Raw genomic sequence first — 25151 nt, 5'->3', positions numbered from 1 at the left:
TTCCTCGAGTACCGGAGGGGACACGTGATGTAAGGCTTAGTCCACATTGCAGCCGGCTTGTGGGAGGCATGGCGAACAACGTTCGAGACAGGGAAGGGTAGAATTGGACGATACGAAATTGGGATGGGAGAAAAATAGAAAATGGGAGAAAAAAGTAGATAAAAAAAAAAAAGGTCTCCGATGTTGTTAGCTACATGCTAACGTGATGCCAGTACAACAGTATAGCATTGTGGCTAGCAGCTTGGTAACGTTAATGCTAGCAGAATGAATGGATGTAAACTTTATTTAACAGATTGCAGAATGGGTACAATACAATACGGCTAAATACACACAATTGTTAAGGGTAGGCAGACTGTTGTAGCTTGGACTGGGCTCCTTATAACAACTAACAGGGTTTGGAAGTAACGTTAGCTAGGTAGCTAACGTTAGCTCACGTTAGCCAGCCAGCACCAAACTGATGATATCAGGAGCTATCAGTAGCTAGATAACATTAGACAACGCCTCATGTATTAAACAAAAGTTGTAGCTTGGACTGGGCTCCTTATAACAATAACTTGACAACACGGTAGCCGCAGCTAACAGGGTCTGGAATTAACGTTAGCTAGGTAGCTAACGTTAGCTCACAAGCGACGAGCCAGCCAAACTGATGATATCAGACATTGTTATCAGAGCTATCAGTAGCTAGATAACATTAGACAACGCCTCATGTATTAAACAAAAGTGAATAGATGACTGGGCCATTTTCTTTAATGCTTGTTAAGATTGAAAGAGGAGCTCTGAGCTAACAGGGTCTGGTAGCTAGATAGCTACGGTAGGTAGCTAACGTTAGCTCACGTTAGCCAGCTGCTCATGCAATCGTTAATGCTAGCAGAATGAATGGATGTAAACTTTATTTAACACATTGCAGAATGGGTACAATACAATACGGCTCAATACAAAAAAAATTATTTATTTTTTTTATCTACTTTTTTCTCCCATTTTCTATTTTTCTCCCATCCCAATTTCGTATCGTCCAATTCTACCCTCCCCTGTCTCGAACGCTGTTAGGCCATGCCTCCCACAAGCCGGCTGCAATGTGGACGAAGCCTTACATCACGTGTCCCCTCCGGTACTCGAGGAAGCAGCCGTCGCATCTTTTCACCTGCACAGCGTGATCTCTCAGCGGCGGGGGTCTGCGTGGGAGGGACACGCCGCCCCCGTCGCTTCCTGATTCTGCTGCGCAGGCGCACCAACCGACCTGTAGGAGTCGCTGTCCACAACGTCCGATCCCCACCCATCAACTTTCCCACCCCTAACACTGCCAATTGTGTTAGTATGAACGACCAGCCAAGCTGATAGCAATGCGGAAAGCTGGGCTCGAACCCAGCGTCTCCTGCATTGGTGGCGAGCGCCTTGCGCACTACACCACCTAGCCGCCCAATACAAATTATTGTTAAGGGAATGCAGACTGTTGTAGCTTGGACTGGGCTCCTTATAACAATAACTTGACAACACATGGTAGCCGCAGCTACTCGGGACAGCTCTGCTGTAAACACTGGAAATAACCGTGCGGGTCTCTACTGCGCATGGGCGTTGAGCAACAACGGCTCCGTATCCGGCTCACGCAGATTACATGGCAGCATTGTCTGCGAGTTTTGGCGAGTATCCAAAACGGAAACACAATTTCAGCGTTACACCATTGAATACAGGAATGTTTTTGTTGCTGAATGATTACGTTTGCTGTCCTAGTTAAAAAGAAACGCCGTTTTGGCAGGATAACGTTGTCTAATGAGGCGTTGTCTAATGTTATCCAACTACTGATAGCTCCTGATATCATCAGTTTGGTGCTGGCTGGCTAACGTGAGCTAACGTTAGCTACCTAGCTAACGTTACTTCCAAACCCTGTTAGTTGTTATAAGGAGCCCAGTCCAAGCTACAACAGTCTGCATACCCTTAACAATTGTGTGTATTTAGCCGTATTGTATTGTACCCATTCTGCAATCTGTTAAATAAAGTTTACATCCATTCATTCTGCTAGCATTAACGTTACCAAGCTGCTAGCCACAATGCTATACTGTTGTACTGGCATATTCCATTCACGTTAGCATGTAGCTAACAACATCGGAGATCTTTTTGTGAGACTAAACTAAACTGGTGGTCAATTGTGTTGATGTTAGTTTTGTTTCATCAACAAATGAGGCAGAACACACAGTGAATGTATCCGTTTTGTTTATTGCACTTTCTTTGCTGAAAAATAAATGCTACGTTGGCTAAATGGCGAGGCATTTAAAGATGGTGTTTTTTTTTTTTTTGCAGGAAGTGTATTGGCACATTCAACTTCTGATTGGTTGAAAATTGCCTTCATGTTCGCCACCTACTGCCACCTACTGCTTTGGAATTGTACTACATCACTGTGCTCAGGAGGTAAAACCAATGTCTTTCCTGCCATTACGTTGCGTTCTGGAAAGCGAAACTGACCCCGAAAAATAAACGAAAATAGCCCTGTGTGTAACCGCAGCCTGAGTATGTGTGATTTGAATGGATGGATCCTCCGGGACAGCCAAGTAACCCATAATGCATTTCGCCCCAACAGGCAGATATGCTGACTATTTACAGAGGCCGAACACTGTTATAACTAGGGATGTCTCGATCCGATCACGTGATCGGGATCGGGGCCGATCGCGTGATTTTCCGAAGATCGGGATCGAAAAATTTATCGGATCGAACCATTATACAGTTTAATATTTTTTCAGGTGAGAATGTAACAATTTAGATTACCAATATGTGGTCAGTTTGTCCAAATAACGCATGTTTGGAAATTTGCTCCAACATTTTCGGAGATTGAGTGGCTGCGACAGGACTGGGGTTTGACGCATGCGTAGTTTAACTGAATTTTCATTCAACATGAGGTTTAACTATCATAACCGATCATGCTGCTATATTCCTTTATCTGTAATTTATCAGTCTCCCCAGTTAATAGCTAGATTAATAAACATAGTGGAAGTAGCAATAATCAAATAATCTGGTTAAATCATTGCTTTATTTGTCTGATTCAGATGATGCTAACTGACATTTGAGCCTCTCTTGGTCCATATATGGGCATACAGTATGTGTGTGCGTGATGCGAGGACTTCCCTGATCTGTGGCAATTTTGGCACCAAAAGGATTCCTCCTTTTAACTGGGCATGCGTCAGCCTCAGTCTCCTCCATAGACCAGACCGTCTCATTTAACAACGCTCGGTTCGACCTTCGCTGTCCACAAAGGACACGCCTTTTTAGACTGCGTCCTTTGAAGGATACGGCCCTTGAATTGAGATACAGTGCTAGTTGGGCCATTTTGACTCATGTCATGCCTTCTAGGGTTAAATGCTACAATCTCCTGTCATTGGAATCTGACCATGTTTTCCATAATGTACAAATGTTATAGTGAGTTTAAATATGAATAATGTCTACCAAATGGAGAACTAACAGCTATTAAGAATGTCTGACCACTAAGTGTGTCTGTCTCTTAACCACCAAAACCTGCACAGACCCTAACCTGCACCTTGTGTACAGTTTATTATTCTCATATTTTTATATTCAGAGTTAATTATATAGTTTACTTTACACTGTTTATTCTTCTCATATTTTTATATTCAGAGTTAATTATATAGTTTACTTTACACTGTTTATTCTTCTCATATTTTTATATTCAGAGTTAATTATATAGTTTACTTTACACTGTTTATTCTTCTCATATCTTTATATTAAGATTAAATTGTATTGCCCTATTTATGTCTTTCTTCTATTGCCCTGCCCAAACCTGTACCTCCCCGCTCCCCCCTCCCCCATGCTGCTATGACACCTGAATGTCCCTAAGGGGATCAATAAAGGAATATCTTATCTTATCTTAATTATTAGCCTGGTGAACACCTGGTCCTGTGTTCTTACTTGTGTACTTGTGTAAGTAAGGGCACCACAATGGAAATGAAACTCAAGTACAGTAGGCTAATGGCCCCCCTCAAGTAAGATGACATCTATAATAATATACTGTATAACACATCCATATCATGCAACACAAACATGTATGCTAAAAGACTCAACAACACCTCTAAGCATTAACCCTTTCACTACCACACTACAGAAGGTTAACCCTTTCACTACCACACTACAGACGGTTAACCATCTGTAGTGTGGTAGTGAAAGTGTTAAATTTTTTTAATGTGGTAGTGAAAGGGTTAACCCTTTGCCGTGTGGCAGTGAAATGGTTAACCTTCTGTATTGTCGCAGTGAAAAGGGTTAACCCTTTGGTAGTGTGGTAGTGAAAGGGTTAAGAGACACGTACCTGTGTTAGCGTTGAATCCCCACATGCTTTCCTGGCATCCTAGCAGAGAAATGACACAAAGTGTGAATCTCTTTTTTTCCTCAGGTTGAAGCCGCATCTTTCTTCTGTTCAGTGTTTGTCTCCACTCACATCACCGGAGAGAGGGTCTGAGGATTGTATTCTCACGTCTCGTCAGAGAAAAAGAAAGAGAGGGGTCTATACTGCTGTAGTAACTACGCAAACATTGAAACTGAGAAAAATGGCTTTAAAGTTCTTTGGCTATCCAGTGATTTTGTAGTTACTGTAATTCTTTATACCCATTTTCTCTACTAAAACAGAGCAAAATTTAACAGATATTGAGAAGTAAAATTTCACTTATAACTCAATTTAGAAAATAATCTAGTTACTGCAGTTAGCAGGCTAGTTAACTTCTGCAGATCAGTATAGTGTAGATGTTACCCCTTGAGATGGAGAGCCATATCCAATAAGGCCCTTTGGGCAGCTCTTGTATGTGTGGTGGTTAAATTAATCCAAATTACTTGGATTTGGAGTGTGAATGTGGTACACCTGAAAGTACTCAACCTCTAGGTTAGGGCAGGGATTCCAAATAGGCGGCCTACAGGGCAAATCAGGACAGGCATTTTAATTTGGCCCGGCAAAGTTCTATTAATCACACGCAAATTATTTTTTATAAATATTATATACATTTCTCCTATGACAATAGCGGATGCTTTTATTATAAAATTCGTAGTGCAGAGAACCTTTATTATGAAACAGGATACGAATGAACATCTCCACCAGTGCCTCCGCCTCGCCACAACATCATATCAGAACGAATTTGAGCGGAGATGCCACTTTTCGCATTGACACGCTCTGATTTCCATCCCATTTCTCATTGATCCGAATATTATTATTTTCTTTTTAAAAGAACATTTTGGTTGTTAGACTTGTTTTGACGTTTTCGTAGGTGTTTGAAGTATGCTAATTGTTAGGTTTGAAGCGGTCCTGCATATCTAGTTTCCATTCGGTTAATAGCCTGTTTTTATTTGTGTTAAACAAACAAGTGTTGCGCTTCTCTGCCATGGACAATTAAATGTTTTATTTCATGAAAGTCTAGGCCTACGTTAAAGTGTTTCCAGCAGTAGGCTATAATTGTGCAAATGTGATGCTCCTTCATATAACCAAAAAACTAAAATGGTTATTGAATGTTACATTTGGACTTGCATTTCATGCAACTGAAAGGAATTTCATGCAACTGAAATGACAAGCTGTTGAAAATAAACTCTGTTCTTCTCACGTAGCCTATGTCTGCATTTTGAATGAGGGAGGGGTGAGGGGTGAGGGGTTGGCCCGCCAAATAATTTGAATCCTAGAAAGTGGACTGGGCAGAAAATATATTGGGAACCCCTGGGTTAGGGTATTTAGGGTAGTTAACATTAGGGTAGTTAATGTTAGGGTAGTTTAGGTTAGGGTAGTTATGTTTAGGATAGTTAAGGTTAGGGTAGTTAAGGTTAAAGTAGTTAAGTTTAAAGGTAGTTAAGGTTAGGCTAGTAAGGTAGTTAAGGTTAAGGTAGTTAAGGTTAGGCTAGTAAGGTAGTTAAGGTTAAGGTAGTTAGGGTTAAGGTAGTTAAGGTTAGGCTAGTATGGTAGTTAAGGTAGTTAGGGTTAAGGTAGTTAAGGTTAGGGTAGTTATGGTTAAGGTAGTTAAGGTTAAGGTAGTTAGGACTAAGGTAGTTAAGGTTAGGGTAGTTATGGTTAAGGTAGTTAAGGTTAGGGTAGTTAGGGCTAAGGTAGTTAAGGTTAGGGTAGTTATGGTTAAGGTAGTTAAGGTTAGGGTAGTTAAGGTTAAGGTAGTTAAGGTTAGGCTAGTAAGGTAGTTAAGGTTAAGGTAGTTAGGGTTAAGGTAGTTAAGATTAGGGTAGTTAAGGTTAAGGTAGTTAAGGTTAAGATTAGGGTAGTTAAGGTTAAGGTAGTTAAGGTTAAGGTAGTTAGTCTTACTCTTATTTGGTTCCTAAGTTGCTCGGCCTCCTGACGCAGCTGCTCCAACTCACTCATCGTGGATCTCCTGCTGTCACCTGCTGAGAGAGGGGGAGGGGATATCTTCAGTATGATGTCATAATGATGTCATAATACCACAGTTTTATATCAACAGCACCAACTTGAATCAGGCTCAGGCCGACGGCACAAAGCTACCCACAGCATGTTAACTAGTCTGATGTTAGCCGTCATTAATACTACCGGTATGTATGTGGATAATGGGATGTATCTGATCAATATGGTGATGATATCATTAACACAGGCTTCTGCCCTATATGGACCATGAATTTTAATAATTGTAATACTTCAGAGACTACTTCAATACTTCAATAAGGTTTTTGGTTTGGTATTTTGGTACTTGGCTAATATTTTATGCAACCCTATATCTTAAGACATCAAACTAATTTGCAAACACTTAAATGGTGCTGCTTCCAACCGATAGATGTACAAACACTGTATATACTTTATTACATACACTGTATGTAAAAACAAACCAACAAAAGTCCTATTTGGAGTAACATAGAATTACGTTTGATTGAATGAATGAGCACATGGGTTCACACACACAAAAATGTCAATTAAAGAATTTATCATTTAAAACCTTTTTGCTGGTCCAAAATTAATATTGTTGTTGTTGTTTACATGCATGCATGTATCCCCTCCCTACTTCCCGTTTCTTCACGTGGAATGCACCTGATTGGAAAAATGACATGCTGGTGCTCTAGTGGGACATCTATTGGCTGAATGTTATCTATAGCACCTTTAAAGTGCCCACAACATGGCATTAAGAATTATGCTTCACATGATTTGACATGTTCCTGAAAGAAACTATTGAACATGAACCAAACATAATGGTGAAATGGAGACTGACAGTGATGTCGGCCTTTCACTCCACCGCCAAGGACCAATAGGAAGAAGGTTTACTCTGAGGTGGAAAGAAATGACAATTAAATGCTGTGCATTTGTACACAGCTGTGCTGTTTAGATTGGGACATCGTGTTAACAAGATGAAAATGTAAATTGTTTTATGTTTTGTTTCAGTTTTAAATGTTTTATGATTAAATGTAGCCACTAGGTCAGCAACCTTTTTGACATGGAGTGCCTGTTGTAACTAGTGTGCCTCAACAATATTCCATGCATCGTAATTTTTTTTCTCATAATCAGGTATTTTTTATGATCATTTTTACATTATTACATCATTATTGTTATTGTTATTATATATTGTATCAACCCTAAATCTGAGTTGGGGGGGGGGGGGATGCAATGCAGAAAAAAAGCTGCATACAGTGCGGCCATTTCACTCACATTTGCCCATTCATTTTTGGACACATCACACACCATCGGTGTGTGTACTGTACGTGTGCTGTCATAGCTCCACCTACAGGCCTAATGGAGAACACCAGGATGTGAATGGATGGTGAATGTGAGGTATATCGTGTAAATACGTTTTGATTGATCGCAAGACTACACTGAAAAAAAAAAAAAAGTTACCAGAACTTAAAAAGATTGAGTTCAGTTACTGTGCATTAAGGTTTTCAGTTTTCAATCCATAATAAGTTAACAGAAAAATAAGTACACAACCACATTATTTCAACCTAATAAAACTATGTTTATTGTCATTGTTTTAAGAACACAAGTTGACTTGGTAATACTCACATTTTGAGTAAAAAAAATGGCTTTTAACATGTGCAATGTTCAATGAAATAGACAAATAAATAATACAATTTGTTGATTAATCCCACTGGTCACAATGGTGACCATAATAATGTTTTTGTTATAAGGCTCTGCAAATGTTACTGAATGTATTTCAGCTAAATTGAAATAATAAACAAATAAAGGGTCTCAATTAAATATGTGGTAGTAAAAAGAACCTGTGGGAGGATTTCAACAAGATAAATGCGACAACAGTGCAAAATATTTCACTATAATATTTCAAAGCAAAAAAAATAATAAAAAAAAAATATATATAATTTTTTTTTTTTACTGCTGCCCCCTGTGCCTAGGGTTGCCTACCCCTGCGACTAGCCAATAGTCATTGTGACATCTTCATTCAAATGTTCAGTTCTGAAAATTCTAATCTCATATGGGAGATTGTACACATGAGAGGGTTAATCTATGGGTTTATGGAATCCGTGAAAGGCAGAATAATCTGTTTACAACTGTGTTTAATAAATCCTGTTGGGTTTAAGTAAAAGGACTACGCTAGTGCCATCAAGCATCCGGCTTCATCGCCGTCGGGAACAAGCTGTCGAATTAACACACACATCCTCCTTTAAAGTCAACCCAACCAAGTCCCTGTTTCCTAGCCGAGTGTGCATCAGGTCAAATGTCACGCTAACGCTGCTAAATTCTCTGTGTAGCTTCCCAGTAATCTGCTGTAATCTGAGCGAGGGAACTGTGGTTTATAATCGGCTCGTCTCAATAAACCACTTACTGTATGGAAAGAGGGGATTACATTTATCACTTATTATTACACTTTGACATTCCTCTGCATGTGAGTGTGCGTGTGTGTGTGTGTGTGTGTGTGTGTGTGTGTGTGTGTGACGTGTGTGTGTGTGTGTGTGTGTGTGTGTGTGTGTGTGTGTGTGTGTGTGTGTGTGTGTGTGTGTGTGTGTGTGTGTGTGTGTGTGTGTCTGTGTCATTATATTAGTCAAATGAGCTATGAGACTTGGCATTGTTGGTGACCATAATCACTGATATTAAACAATAACATTTCCAATGGAATTTTGACTTGGGACTCAACTTGCTCCCAATATTTCAGTGTGTGTGTGTGTGTGTGTGTGTGTGCATGCATTAGGGCTGGGCGATTAATTGAGTTTCAATTTCAATTACAATTTTGTCTTCCCACGATCATGAAAACAAGATAATTGAGATAAAACTATTATTGTGCTGCATGCCGTGTTGCTCTCATTTTGTCTTGTGTTGTAAATGCAGCACATCCTTCCTTCACAGCGGTGCGCTCCACCACCCCCCCCCCCCCCCCCCCCCCCCCGTTTTGGAAACATTTGAATCTCGCAGGGTTTCTTTTAACACTTTGAGTGCCGGGACCCGTCTTTAGACGTCTTTGCTGGCCATGCTAAAGTTGCCGGAGGACGCGTTACGTCGTCCTTATATCAATATTTCAAAAATCTGCGATCGGATTCATATGTCCCCTCCGCTGGCCTGAGATCCACCAGCAGGACCCACTGAGCTCTCTGGCGGTTCAGGAGCGCCATCTGGTGGCCGATCGGCGCAATCGCCAAACAGGATGTTGAATAGAGGTTGTCATGACGACCGTAGTACTTCCGGGCGCTCGCTATAGTTCATGGGACTCTGGCTCGTCACGCTACACGGTGATCGATTGGCAATAACTCGATAAACAACATGATTTGGACGTATATACCATTATACAAGCTGGAGATGGACCGGGTAAAAATATATCCCATAATGATAAGATTTCTACTCGACGATGATCGCCCAACGGCGCGCGGAGACTGGGGTGAGTTTCAGCGTGTAACGTTACCGTCTTCGATACTAACTGCTATTATCAACATTTGACCCACATTAGATGATTGGTATAACGCTGCCCACGGAATTATAAACGCCCCCTCGCCCATCCGGTCAACATCAGATGACGTGTAGTAACTTCTAGAAGTACGTCTAGTTGGAATTTTTTATATCGCGCTGATTGCCATCAAACTGTATTTCATCATCAATATAATGCATTTGGGGCTATATATCACGTTCTGGAGAAAGCTGCAGAAAGAGATGAAAACATACTTATACATTAGACCATACTTTACTATGAATATGTGAATGAAAAAGTTTAACGTTGCTACACAATGAACAATACATATAGGACTTTGAATGGGCCCTAATAATGGCAATGTAGCAATAGAATTAAAAAAGTTATAGCCCTGCAAAGAAGGGGACTTTCTCCATAGACAAATAGCGCTGGCAATCTATGGTATATCATGAATTTAACCTTAGGCAGCCAAAGTGTTAAGACATATTTATTTCCAAGCCATGTCTGCCTTATTGGACAGAATGACAGGAATCACAGAGGAGAGAGTAGGGGATGACATGGTGGATTCGGAGCCGGGACGGTGCATGGTATGTGCCTTTAGCCACCGGGACACCCCAGTCTTGCAAGGTTTTGCCAACGATCCTGTTACTGCACACGTTAGCCAGATATGAAAACCACAGATCGCTCCTTGTTCATAAACGCAGCCATAGTAACGCTGTCAACAAGGCAGGCATGAACTGAAGGTTACAGTAATGATTTAACGGTACATCTAAAATTAACTAAACCCACTGCTGGTTTATTCTCTCAGAGACACGTTTGGACTGGTTCTCCTGCAGTAAGGTGTGCACTGTGTCTGCCTACAAGACTTCACGACGTGATGGAGGAGAGGACAAGGTTTTGACAGCTGGTCACTGTACCTGAGTGTCCACAGATAAAACCCTTGTTTCAACCATTTTCCAAAGCCTAGTAGTGACTAGGTGGTCGATGAAAGAATAATGTGGATTTGATTAGTTGTTGTTGTTGTTGTTGTTGTTGAAAAAACTAAATTAAATAAAAGAAACATTTCAAAGTGTGAACACAACCACCCTCTCTCAGCCGTGAATAATTTACGACAGTATTTCCATGGTAAAAGTTATGTCCCACTTTTGTACTTAAATAATACCTAGTGCCTTGTCTCCATTAGCTATGTTCAGCCTGGCTGGGGTTAGCCATGGTCTAGCATGGTATGGTATGGTTGGGTTCGTTTGTGTCTCCATTGCGTTTATTGTAAATGTAAACTCTCCGGTTGCTAGGCAACCTTTCAAAATTAACACCAACAACTGTGGTACACAAGATAAAACATGATGTACAACAGTCCCAGCCGGCTTTGGCCACGTTGTGAAAGGTGTCTGTCTCAGCCGGGGTCCAGCCAGGTCTGGCCAGGTTCTAAAGACAATGGAGACGCTCACTGTGTGCCAGACAGGCCACATCACAGCTAAACCCTGGCTAGTGGAGACGAGGCAATGCAATTTAAACCATGATGCCAATCATGGTATTTCCTTACTTTTGCTGGTCATTGCCATCACCATGGTGACCAAAAAAAAGTTTATTTTTTAAATACCATGATATTTTTTGTAAGGGGTGGTGCAGTCTAGACGTGTGGAAGTCTCATCACGGTCAGGAGTGAGTGATAATCGGTGGTTCTGGGACACCTCCCAGAGGAGCCACAGGCCTACTGTAATTCAACTTGATGTCTGTCAAGGGAGGTGCCAATTTAATAATCCCAATGACATATATGTCCAGTAATATCCAGTGTTTTACCTACTCTAAGAGAAACTACACAAATATTCTGTGCATTCCTTATAAGAAGCTTTTATTGTCATTATACTGCTGTGCGAGACAAACAACTACATTACAACGGCACTCCCTGATATAAAAACAATAACAAAGAAAGACTAAATTAGAGCAGTACTCAAAGTGTTATCCAGAGATGAATTTCCCTCGGGATAAATAAAGTATTTCTATTCTATTCTATTCTATTCTATTCTATAGTCGAAAATAAATAAACAATTAGCAGCATAATTATGATCTAGCAGCATGTCAAAATGCAAACAAGTATCAATAAACAAGCACAACACATGGGACAGATCGCACAGTCGAGAGCTCAGCTCATCCAAACTAGCTTCTTGATCTAAACTAGGTTCATAGGTTCCAACTTTATGGCACGTATCTTGTGTACGGGTGAATTATTTTTTTCCACTATCACCATGGACACAATTCAAATGTCTACTTTATCAACCTTTATTAATGCCAGATGTGAACGAATCCATACACATTGCATTGTATGTGATCCTCACTCTCTCATCGGGAAGCAGCCCTCCTTGCTCCTCACGCTCTCATCGAGAAGCAACCCTCTCCTTGCTCCACACAGAACACCAAAACATTTGCACGTTCAAACTGTAGCCCAGTTTGGGCACTCAGTCATATTTGCATTTATGAAGCTATTCAAATTCATGTGATTAGACTACACGGTGAACACAACAGATTTACATTAATGTCCTTGTTTTACCACTCCCTCTCTCTCTCTGCCTCTCTCTCTGTCTCTGTGTGTCTCTCACTGTGTCTTTCTCTCTCTGTCTGTCTGTCTGCGTGTGTGTGTGTGTGTGTGTGTGTGTGTGTGTGTGTGTGTGTGTGTGTGTGTGTGTGTGTGTGTGTGTGTGTGTGTGTGTGTGTGTGTGTGTGTGTGTGTGTGTGTGTGTGTGTGTGTGTGTGTGTGTGTGTGTGTGTGTGTGTGTGTGTGTGTGTGTGTGTGTGTCTGTCTGTCTGTCTGTCTGTCTGTCTGTCTCTCTCTCTCTCTCTCTTTATCTACATCAGTATAATAACATGGAAGGTTTTGGAGAAACAGAAAGGTTATTACAGTCAAATAGTTCTAATAATAATAATAATAATAATAATAATAATAATAATAATAATAATAATAATAATAATAATAATAATAATAATAATAATATAGAGGACAACACTGTTTCTCCAAGTCAGGCTCTGGGACCAGTGGTTCTTGTTTCAGTTGTTATGTTGAGTAACTGGTATAGAAACAGGCTACCCCTAGTATTCAATTACATCCTCCCAACATACTTGTGCATAGGGCTGGGCGATATGGAAAAAAAGCATATCGCGATAACGATATGATAATTTTATTTTATTTCTCGATATCGATAATTATCGAATTGTTATAAGTATAAAAAAAATTAAAAAAAAAAAAAAAACATATATTTTTTTTTAACAACAGATGTATGTTTATTTTGCAGCAATTCTTTGTCATTGCCGCCATCTTTAGTGTTACATCCCCTCACACTCCAGTTCTCAGGCTGCAGCTGGTTTAAAAGCTAAAGTAAACCGGCTTCTCTGCTGGCTGTGGCTCCAGAGGAGTGTTGAACAGTTCTGGCTCTGCTAGTTTATTTTCGATCTTTTGGTGCTTTTTTGGTGGACAAACCACCGCACATGTGCACTGTGACTCGTGACTGGAGTCTAGTTCTGCTAGCACACATACTGTAGCCTACTGTGTACAGACGGTTTCAAAATGTATTTTAAATTAGAAAGCAAACAAAATAAATGGACAAGAGAAAAATAAATCTGAATTTGGTCAGTATTGTCATTTGGACAAGCAAAGCCATTACTTTAAGTTGCAGGCAAGAAAGACAAGTCTGTCCACTGTCTCTGGTTTTAAAACTGCCCTGTTGATTTTTTTTTAAATTTCGATATTCGATATCGATTATTAAAATATATCGCGATATTTATCGTTATCGTTATATCGCCCAGCCCTACTTGTGCATCATGGTATGCAAATAACAGGGTGACTATAATAGACAACCACAGCTTCACTATGTCACTGTGTCATTTCGTAAGGACACGTCATGAGAACACTATGAATTCTCTACGATGAGTTTGAACGTGATCTGGTGACAGGGTCCCTGGGGGTCTGGCTACACCATTGCGTGGCGGTCCCTATAGGACAAAAGGACAACCGTTTGGCGTAGCCGGGAACCATAGACGAGTGAGAATGCTATGTTTCACAGCACAGCGAGCGCTTTCACGCGCACAATAAAAGCAGGAATATGCATACAGTGTACCGGGACAAGGGAGAGCTATTAGCTAGGTCATGGCTCCCTGAGGGAGCCTGCAGCCAGATGGATCACACGGCTCTAATGGAAGCCAACAGAGTCCCAGTCTCCTGCCACTGCTGCTCATTTGGCCAGTAAGGCCGCGATGCGTCATGGATCAGGGTTGGTTGGTTGGTGCAGGACGGCTCCCCGCGGCTTCTGCTGATGCAGGACACAGAGAGGCTCCATAGGAGAGGGCAAGCAGACGATTTGGAAGATTTCTCAATAGCCACTTGTTTTTATTTATTTATCTATTTTTAGATAAGAAGCATATCGTAGACCGGCGGTCTGTCAGTCAGTCACAGTTAGCCACTCTGCCCCTACTCTAACCCTAACCCTAACCATAACCATAATAACCATAACCATAACCATATGTAACTAACTATGTACCATTACATATGTTTGTGTCCATTAGCTATGTTCAGCCTGGCTGTGGCTAGTCATGGTCTAGCATGGTATGGTATGGTATGGTTGGGTTTGTGTCTCTATTGCGTTTCTTGTAAACTCTCCGGTTGCTAGGCAACCTTTCAAAATTAACACCAGCAACGATGGTAGTAGCTAAACCTTGATGATACAACAGTCTCAGCTGACCTTGGCCAGGGTCCAGCCAGGTTTGGCCAGGTTCTACAGACAATGGAGACGCTCACTGTGTGCCAGACAGGCCACAGCACGGCTAAACCCTGGCTAGTAGAGACAAGTCACCAGTTATACACCCACCAACGCCCACACCTTGTGTAAAACCTGCGTGACACGAAAGCGTGATGAATCGTCTCACTTTATGGAAAGTAATTTAAGCTTCACATTATTACACCAAAGTACAAGAGGGTATTGACCATATTCATAAAGCAGCCATGTTGCTCTCATGTCATGGGTTGGGATTCCTTTCCACCCAGTACCCTGATCAATTGTAAGCACTATTGTCTGTGAAACAGCGATAACTTTTGTATTTATTTTCCGATATATCTCAGCGATGAGTCAAAATGTATCAAAGATAGATACAGCAAATCAAGGTAAAGATTTTAGCCATTGTTGTACAGTATATAGTAATGACCAAGATGGCAACCAGCGTGATTTCTGACTGATGTCAGTCTACACACAAGGGATGGGCATAGATTTTCTAATATTCTAATAGTCGTGAAATTATTGAATCTTTTATGCATTATCATTTTGTCTCAGAAAATTATATTTGCCCTTATATTTACCGGCAACTACACTGTGTCGTGTATTTAGAGGGGACACTACAGGGCTCTACAGTGCGACCATATTGCTTGCATATGCCCCTAAAAATATGTGCGTGCGAACATGCAAAATCAAGTACTCACACGGCGTGCGAGTGGGGCCAGCGAGTGCAGAGTACAGCCTCTCATTCGTCCTTTTTTTTCTCCGCTGCGAGAATCGTTAAAAAACTACAAGTCCCACAGTTCACAGCCGCATAAACGTTCCAATCACAGTAGTTTCCTGTGGTCACGCGACTGGAAACCGAAAGTAATGATCAGCGGCTGCGTCACTGTCTGAGTCAAACAATAATACAGCCATGTCGAAGCCCATTCATTTTTATTTTGCGCGAAAGATACCGGAGAATGAGAAGTCAGGCGAGGCAGCTCATGTTACAGAGGTGATGGTTAACGTTAACGTTAACCAAGATACTGACGCTAGCCAGCATGCTAGCGAAGTTGGCCAAGCTAGCGAGGCTACACCCACTGTAGCACCCAATGTAGCCACTGTAGCTAGCGAAGCTACACCCACTGGAGCCGGAGGGAAGACATACAAATTTAACGTGAATTGGCTAAACATTTCCCCATGGCTAGAGTTCGAAAACAATGTCATGTTTTGTAAATATTGCAAAGTAGGATCGATGCATTGCGATGCATTGTTACACCCCTACAACTGGCCCACTGTGTATGTGTGTACAGCTAACTTGGCTAGCGTTATCAACCGCAGAGGTGGGCAATGGGTCCAGCTGTAGCGCCGGACGGCTAGAGTGCAAGCGGTGTGGCAATAGGGTCCAGCTGCAGCGCCGGACGGCCAGAGTGCAACGGTGTGACGACGTAATTGGCATAATCGACTGTCAATCAATGGTCTACCTGACACGCAAACTACTGTACTGGAGGTGTACAGTATTTCAATAGGCAACCCTGAAAGGATTATTTTTCTAAAAGAGCAACACTAGCTCCCCCCTTTACTGATGGCCCTGGTTGTAAAGCCAGTGTCTCCTTTTTGTTCAATATCACTGCCTTTCTTATTAGGCCTAGTTGTTGGCTACAACTTTGCCATAGTAGGCATTAATCACTTAATTAATAGTTCAAATGTCTGTCCCATTCCCGTTTGCACACGCAGTTGATACACACACACGCACACAGTGGGCCAGTGACTTTGGTGGTATGTGCTATTGCACAGATGTGTCCCGTTTGCACATGCACACACAGTACAAATATACATTTATTTTTGAAAAAAAAAAAAAAACTGTTACTTGACATATTTTCACTGTGCTCCTAAATATTTTTGGGTGCTCCTAAATGTCTTTGTGTGCTCCTAAATTTTTTCATTTAGGAGCACCTGTGCCCCTAGTGAAAAAGGTTAGCGTAGAGCCCTGCACTATTAACTGTTACACCACTGAACGTCATGCTGCATACAGCTCGCTAGCCAGGTAGCATAACAGTCTGTTAACAGCTGGGAGAACAGAAAATAAAGATGAAGAAAGAGAGACCGACCGGAGATGTTACATGGTAGTTTCACTAAGCTCACACATTTCAAGCATCAGTGATGTAACTTTCGCCCCTACTGGCGGGTCACAGGCATGCCACTTTGTGTGAGACCAATATGGTTGGGTTTGTGTCTCCATTACGTTTCTTGTAAACTCTGTGAAAGGTGTCTGTCTCAGCCAGGGTCCAGCCAGGTTTGGCCAGGTTCTAAATACAATGGAGACGCTCAGCGTGTGCCAGACAGGCCACAGCATGGCTAATAAACCCTGACTAGTGGAGACAAGGCATTAGTGTCATGCTCCACCCATTGAGCTATGTACCACAGCGAGTGCGTGTGTGTGTGTGTGTGTGTGTGTGTGTGTGTGTGTGTGTGTGTGTGTGTGTGTGTGTGTGTGTGTGTGTGTGTGTGTGTGTGTGTGTGTGTTACAGCTGGGCGATTAATCGAGACCAATCCATGCAAGCAATGGCTGCGCCAAACATGTTTCATGATTTACTACCACAAAGTGACCAAGTGAAGTCATGAGTGTTGAGGATAAATCTATGCATGGGGGGAAAACCAACAGGACTGTTTGTGCTGGTGAAACAGGTTTGTGTTTATAGGTAAGTATTGATACCTATTTACATTCAAATGCCTCAAACACTCCAGGATTCCATTGCACCAGGCTGTTCTAAAGTGAATTATGCTTACCTACCATACGCATGTCCAACAGTTTCATATTACGGCCTCATCGACCTGGTTTAGCCTAGGTTATCATGAAGAAGTAGAGGTATGCCTCTTAAAGATCCCCTCCAGATGTACTGTATTTTAAAACCTTTACACGTTTTCTATACTATGTTGGAATGGAATCTTATTCTACACATTCAAATGATGTGTAGGGTTCCTGGAGTTTGCTCTGAACTAGGAAAAACAGCTTTTTCCTTTGATGCTTCCAACACCTTGAATGTCATACAACTGACTCTGAAGCTGAAGGTTCTTCCTTCTTTTGCTGCATTTAAAAGTATGCTCTTCGACCAATGTGTCGACTTGTAAGTGTCTTAGCTGATTTCTTGTATTGTTTATTCTTATTTGTTGTGCCTATGTGTATGAAATTGCTGTTTTGTACATGTTTTGTACGCTTGTCGATGTCGCTGTAAATGAGGGTAACCTCAGTGTCTTGAAATACGTGAAATAAATGAAATACTAAATAACACATTTGAGTTGAGTTAACATACAGTTTTTCCACTGAATTGTTCAATAAACTACTGAAAATGGCTTACCAGCATCTCTACACCTTTACCCTCATTGAGAATGCAAGGATTATTAATATGCAACCATTAATATTAACCAGGAATTTCCAAGTCGGCAGCTTATATTCTTTCAAGACATGCTAATGCCTACTCAGCTTTCTGTGGATGCTGAAACAGTGTCAAGTTACCATATACTGGAGCATGATAGGTGACATCTATTAGTGACATCACATTTGCAACTCTGATTTCAGGGAAATGCAGAAAAGCTCTCCCTCTCCAGGGGAAAAATGTGAAAAAGGCTCTCTGGTGACAAGTTCTGCACAAAGAACAAGCTGTACAGTCAAAGGCATGCCTCCAAGAGTAGTTACCCATTAAAAAACAAATATGTTTTTGTGTGGAGGAGATCTTTAAAGTCACGATGAATCAGATCTATGACATTTTGTGTCATTGTTAGATGTGAAGCACCTTTATGACCGGCAATGTCACTAATTCACTCATTCAATAGAATTCACTCACATACCACTTTGTCCCTAATGGCGGCTCACAGGCATGGTACTTTGTGTAAGATCAGTTCAATATACTGTATGTGAGAATGATTCGCATCTGTGACATCACCACGTGTCCTTGTTATAGTATAGAATGTAACTTCCTTAAAATCTACCATGGTGGGATTCTGAGAAATCCTTGTCTTTCTTGAAATCATTTGACATGTCGTCAGGTTCTCTGGCTAAAGGCTACTGTAGGATATCATCCTTACTAACAAACTGCACCTGCTTATCATTGATTACATTAAATTATTTAGATTCAAATGTATTGTTATTATACAGCACAAGTGCAGTACAATGAAAGTGTGCAAATGTAACAGTAAAGTGCAATAGTAATATACAATGTACAAGTGATTAAACTGGGTATAAAATATATAGAGTACTAGTGCTAATCAGATGTATGTATTGTACAGTGTTATAGTATTATCATATACAGTGATAATGGTATAAAGACACTATAATACTGGCCAGTGGTATAGCCAGTATGTAAGGGATATGTACAGATATAGATATAGTATCTAGTCTACTGTTACAGCCACAGCCAGAGCCTTTCTCCCCCCTGTCTGTCAGCAGGTTCCCACAACCTTATATGGGTCTCTCCCTGTTCCCGCCACACCATCAGCCTGCCTACCTGGGCCGGCCTACACACCTGAGAACTATCATCTCATCACAGAGCCAGGATAAGAGGTCTGCACCCCTGCCACTCCTGGTCCGGGTGTTGTTTTCACCTCCCTTGGTAGTAGGACTCTTCTATGGACCTCTAGTAACCTGATACACAATTACTGTGTTACTCCTAGTGTTATCTGTGTACTCAGTACTCCGCGTCGTATTGACCCTTATTCTCCTGTGTGTAGGATCTCACCCCTCCGGCCTGCACCCCCACCTACGGACCTCACCAGCCTGCACCTTCCCGGGACCACATGGACACACGTCGCCTGCTTGTCTCCTCTCACTCCCAGCAATTCATTACCTGCCTTCCTTGTCATTTCCTGGGTTTTCCATTAAATAACCTAACCGCCTCATTCTCATGTGCCTTGTGTTCTGCTCTTAGGTTCTCCCGACACCCCCCATAACATCTACAGATATGTAAAAAGGATTATGCAGATAGATATATATGGATAGATATATTAGGGTAAGAATAAATATATATATATATACGGTAAATACAGCATTATTGTACATGCTATCATACAGAGTTATTTGCATGTGTATAAGTAGGTATGTAGAAGGTAAACTGAACTGCGTTTGATACTTCTATAAATTAAGTGCAAAGCGAACAAGGCAAAACAGCTCTAAGTGGCAAGGCATTTAACAAATGGATTACAAGAAGAACTCTAGCTAAATTAGCTTTCTTATCATTGGGTGGGGGGGGGGGGGGCTTCCCCTATTGCAGGACCCAAGCGCCACTTATGATTCTGACCGGTCCTATTCTATAGAACCACTATAGGCCACAACCACATGCACCATTCACAACCAAATTTCCAAATTATTTGGCTAACACTTGGCATGTCTATTCTACTTATTTTATTACTATTTACTATTATTACTATTGTATTCTTGCACAATCGTAGCGGGCATGGCCAACCGCATTTCACTGTATGCCCTGGTATGTATGTGATAAATAAACTCTTGAATCTTGAAATCTTGAAATCTTGGCAAATGAGCATTTGTACCAAATGTCATGACTATTGGTCAACTTAGATTCATGACTATTGGTCAACTAAATCCAGATATATAGATTGTTGGCGGTTGTGGTGGTGGCCCCTATTTGTTGATTTGAAAATACATTATGGAAATGGTTCCCAATGTCTAGTCAATATTTGTGCTAAATTTCCAGAGAACTGGAAAGAATATGTTTGAGTTATGGCCAATTTGTTATAGGCCATGGCTATTTGCAGGTTTCATGGTGAATAGCAGCAGTTAGGCCTGGCTGTTTATGTTGCATTTGTGTATCTAGGCTTGCCTTAACTGTTTGAAATGTTGACTGTACAAAAATGTAAGAAGAAAAACTAAATGTTCACAGGAAATCCATCATGGCAGACTATGGTGGTCCTAATAGCAATTGTGTAGAGAAAGGACAGCTCCATATATGGATGAAGTTTCATGTAATTATTTTACGATGAGGGGATTATAGTATAACTTGTCCTTTAATTATATTGCCCCCACAAGGCCAACTTGGGTAAAAATTTTGTGATACTGACACACACTAGCTTTTTGTGAATTTTTTTTGCTTTGTTTTTTGTACACGTCTCTTTGGTGAAGGAAGGGAACCGATTGGACCCAAGTTGACTTCCTGTCTGCTGATTACCAAGCACTGCAACAGGAAATAAACCTTGTCCATTTAGTTTATGTTGTCAAGTTGAAACCGTCTATACTTAAAAAAAGTAAATCCTCCCATTACATCTTTGATGAATTACCATAAGTCATGTACAGTAGGGCCACTTAACAAATAAATTCCCATTAGTTCAATCGGCAAAGTACAGCAGCAGCGACTTTGTCCTAGATCTGATCAGGAGTCAGTAACATGACCGCCATGACACTATAGTAACATTAGCTTTCATTCATGTTTCTAATAAGGGGAGCTATTCAAGCTCAGTGTCTCAGGTTGGCTTCAAGACGTGCAACACAGCATTCATTAAAGTTGGACAGACTTAAAGAGGAACACCATTTAAGAATGTATGTATTCCCTATGATCTAAGATGGTCCCGATCCCGATGAATATAAGTGGAAAAACTGGAGCACTAAATCTCAAACTTGTGATGTCATCAGGTATAATGGCTGCTCCAGACAGGAGAGGTGGTACAGGTGAAACTGAGAGCGCCCAGGTGCATGTTATGTGCACATGAGTACATTAAAGCACACGGTTAAAGATCATTCGAGCATAAAAACTCAAACACAAATCCACAAAATCACACTCCCATTCATTGTCAATGGAGCAGCTCCACAATTTATACATTATGACATCACATGTTTCAGTCTTACCTCTGGTTTCTGGCTTTGGGAGAGAGTAGCTCATGTTCACACATATGGAAATTACATTTATGAAATCTTAATTTGGGTGGCGTTCCCTGCTAATTAGGCCAAATAAAGATTAAGCTGTTTCAAGATCAGGTAATATGCCTATCAAATGATTGGAGGCCAGTAAGTCAGATCATACCACTATCGTGGTACTTTGATGGTCATTTCAGTTTTACCATGGTACCAGCCATTAGATGATTTAATAGTACTATTATGGTAAACGTCATGAATTGCCATGGCACCACTTTTGTACCATGATAGGCTATATTCCAACTTAAACCATGATACTGATGGTATTGGGTAAAACAAAATGGAAATACTTTTATGGAAATACAATGACCTTTTTTATGACATAGTAGGCCTTTTAATTTGGAGAGTATGTAGCATGTTTACTATATTGTAATGCAGTAATTAAAATAATCTGGAACAATGCTCACACAAATCTATCATCAAAATGAATCGTTAGGCTAGTCGTGGCCCTATGCTACCCCAATGATTTATGTAAGACAAGAAAATCAAACAGGCTATAGCAGATTATCTAACGTCCAGTAGGCTATAAAACCAACTTCAGAGCAGCAGGGCCAGAATCACCCTGATCACCAGCTAAACCCTTGATATCTTAGCAACCTCTAGCCAACAATCTCTCCCCGGGCACCGCCGTGCAAAGGAAGGGGCTCAACCCCCCATCAGAAGATCACAAATGCCTACTATCGCATATAGAAGGCTGGATTGTGACGACACAATGTACAGCAACCCACGTGCTCAACGCCTCAACTATGTAGGCTAATTTATCCGCGGACGCCTTTGAACAATTCGGTACAGTCTCCTCGATATTAGGTGACACAGGATGTCGGCTATTCAGAGAGGAAAATGATGCAAAATGTCACTGTGACTGGCCCCACCCCTTCAATGCACACAGCGTAGGGTGATAGAGTTGACATAGTACCCTACTGATAGCTGCCAAAGCCTTTATCTGTCAAGTGCATAGTCTACATTTATTGCGTGTTTGTGCAAATTAATACAGCCGACCTACTGTTCAGCACTGGGTTGAAGCGAGGCAGATCTCTCACTACTAAACAGATACTGCTCACTAACAGCTTGGTTCGGCCTCGCCGCACGGCTACTCCCTACCCACTAAAACACCAGCCGCAGTGGAGCAGCTGTATGTGGGCCTGGCTGGAGAGTTCGGCTCATTCTATTAGGTTATTATTTAGCCGACGACAGAATCTATGGTGAAATGGCACCAGGGGCCCTGGAAGCTGTGGATATTTTGTTTCATACGCATAAAAAAAAACAAGATAGGCTTCGTGCATGTACATGTAGGCAACAGCATATCGATCTGCAAGACGGGCTGATAGGCCTTAACCACAGCTGCCTCAGATAGTAAAGCCCGAAAGCGCAGATAGAAAATCCGCTTAATCGAAAATATGAGCCTAGTTATGAATAAGGCCCCATCACTGCTTGGCACATCATCACCCAGCCATCTTCCTACAACCCAATATAGGCTCTATCTACGATTGTCACAGGGTTTGATAATGGGTACCTGTTAATGCTTCCGATGGTTTTTGCTGTGTTTTCTCGAGTTAATATCTGGAAACAATGTTTCAGAAAGCCCGTGGAGGATCAGGCTTAATGTCCTTTATATTCATTGGGAAAAAACTGCAGATGTATTTTTGGATTTTCCCCACTTTTGCTCGTGATCACACACTCGTTCTGTCGATCTTCAGTGTCGCCAAAAAGCCGAACATATTATTTCACCGACGCGCTACAGAAAATACATATCTCCGTGTTTTAATGGACCTCTTGAAAAAAAGATGAGATCTTCTGTTGTGTTGCCGTTTCCTCTTCGCAGTGGGTCGGTTGGACCTTTTTTTCCTCTCTCCGCCCGACAACTTCACAAAAACATCTCTGAGCAAAATGAACCAGATGTAACCCAACACCTAGTCCACACCACAAACAATATACATTGAAACACAGCGGAATGGATGTATTTCTATGCGTTTCACTAAAGATTCTGTTTTTCGTGACGTGATCCTCGTTTCCTTCCTCTCTTAGTTCGCCGAGCTCTTCCTCCTCCCTCTCACTGACACTTCATAATGACTGTCCTCCCCGTCAAAAAAAAAGAAAAAAGAATTAGGCTACCGAACAAATTGCACCTCAGAGAAAAAAATATAAACAAAAACGACTATAAGAACAGGAAACCAACCTATTAGCATGCATATAGGCGTCATATATATATACATATATTTATATATATACTATAACAATAATATAAATAAATAATAAAGACGTGCAATGAGTAGACATATGTCAGCTATTCACAATCCTTTCGCAGAGTAATATTTCTTATAAACATCACATTCTAAACACAATGCAGCCAGGAACATGTGGGGATGAGAAATGTGCGGCTTTTTCTTCGTCTCTCGTGAGCGTGGTACACTGGTACAGCCACACCCATCTCTGGAGGGACCGAATCTCCTACTGCAGTTTTGGGATCACTTCATCCTGGCAGGACACCTTGGCCAGGGGTTCCTCGACCTTTCCACGTTAAGATAATAAAATAGATTGCCCCCATTTGATGCGAGATCTTGTTCCCAGGGATCTTATCTTAGAACGTTATATTCTGGGTAGATGTGATTTGATACAGAATTGCATGTTTCTATGTGGTGATGCAGGAGGGAGTATTTTGACCTATGATCAAAATAGTAATTATTTTAACATTCTCATTGAGGTAAATTATAGGGAATCTTTTCTTTTCGTACTATACGCTATAGGCCCCTCAAACTCCTGCAAGGGACCCTTGACAGTGAAACCCTTCTTTAGGTGTGGACTTTACTGACCACTAAGTGTGTCTGACTGTACAATAATGCTTTATATACTGTATATATATATATATATACATATCTGTCTGAAGATACCTGCATATATATTATATATACCTACATACACCTGCATATAACCAATATCAGATTAGCATTATTACTCAGTAGTACTCATTTATATATATATTCCAGTTTAATCACTTGTACATTCTTTATTACTACTGAACTTTACTGTTACCTTTGCACTCTGGTCAGATGCCAACTTATTTTCATTGTACTGTACTTGTGCTCTATGATGACAATAAATGTGAATCTAATATTTAAAAACATGATTCAGAATGAAGAACAACAATAGGATGTGGGATATGTCAGCACCTTTGGGCCTCCGTTGCTTTATCATGCTTTGATTAAACTACTTTGAGTAAAAACATGTCATAGTAATTACTGTGAGGCACAGTGGTTATCCCTAGACATGCAGACCCAAGGGTTCACGCTTAATAAGCGCTGTGTAATAAGTGGAGCTGTGGTCAGTTCTATCAGCACCATAACCTTAACCTTAAGGATCTTAATAAATATGCTGGAATGGAATGAAGTGGTGGTAGTGGTAGTAGTAGTAGTAGTAGTAGTAGTAGTAGTAGTAGTAGTAGTAGTAGTAGTAGTAGTAGTAGTAGTAGTAGTAGTAGTAGTAGTTTCAAGTTTCAAGTTTCTTTAATAGTTGTCATACAGAAGTACAGAATACTTTCATACAAAATGCTTCTTACTGTTACGCTCCAGAGACTGTGCTAGACAAGATAGTATCAAATAACATGTAATTTAGAAGAAGAAAATGAGGTCACAGTGTTCGGTATAGACATATGTACAATGTTCTGAGTTA

General features: G+C 41.0%; 1 protein-coding gene across 2 annotated transcripts in view; it reads right to left on the bottom strand.

The window, feature by feature from the left end:
• Positions 1 to 23526, bottom strand: part of gnb2 (guanine nucleotide binding protein (G protein), beta polypeptide 2) — a 56035-nt gene extending 32509 nt beyond the window's left edge. Inside the window, exons 1-3 of one of the 2 annotated variants that reach the window (XM_084319764.1) lie at positions 22999 to 23526; positions 6281 to 6360; positions 4304 to 4342 (exon numbers count right to left, since the gene is read on the bottom strand). In XM_084319764.1, the coding sequence (XP_084175890.1) occupies positions 4304 to 4342; positions 6281 to 6337 (96 nt within the window). In that variant the 5' untranslated portion in view covers positions 6338 to 6360; positions 22999 to 23526. The remainder of the gene's footprint in view (positions 1 to 4303; positions 4343 to 6280; positions 6361 to 22998) is intronic. The other variant, XM_084319765.1, reaches the window with a different exon arrangement.
• Positions 23527 to 25151: the final 1625 nt, after the last annotated feature.

Source organism: Notolepis coatsorum (assembly GCF_963971535.1).
Source record: "Notolepis coatsorum genome assembly, chromosome: 8".
NCBI classification, from domain to species: domain Eukaryota; kingdom Metazoa; phylum Chordata; class Actinopteri; order Aulopiformes; family Paralepididae; genus Notolepis; species Notolepis coatsorum.
The sequence above is the reverse complement of the archived record's forward strand: the minus strand, read 5'-3'. Positions and strand labels throughout refer to the sequence as shown.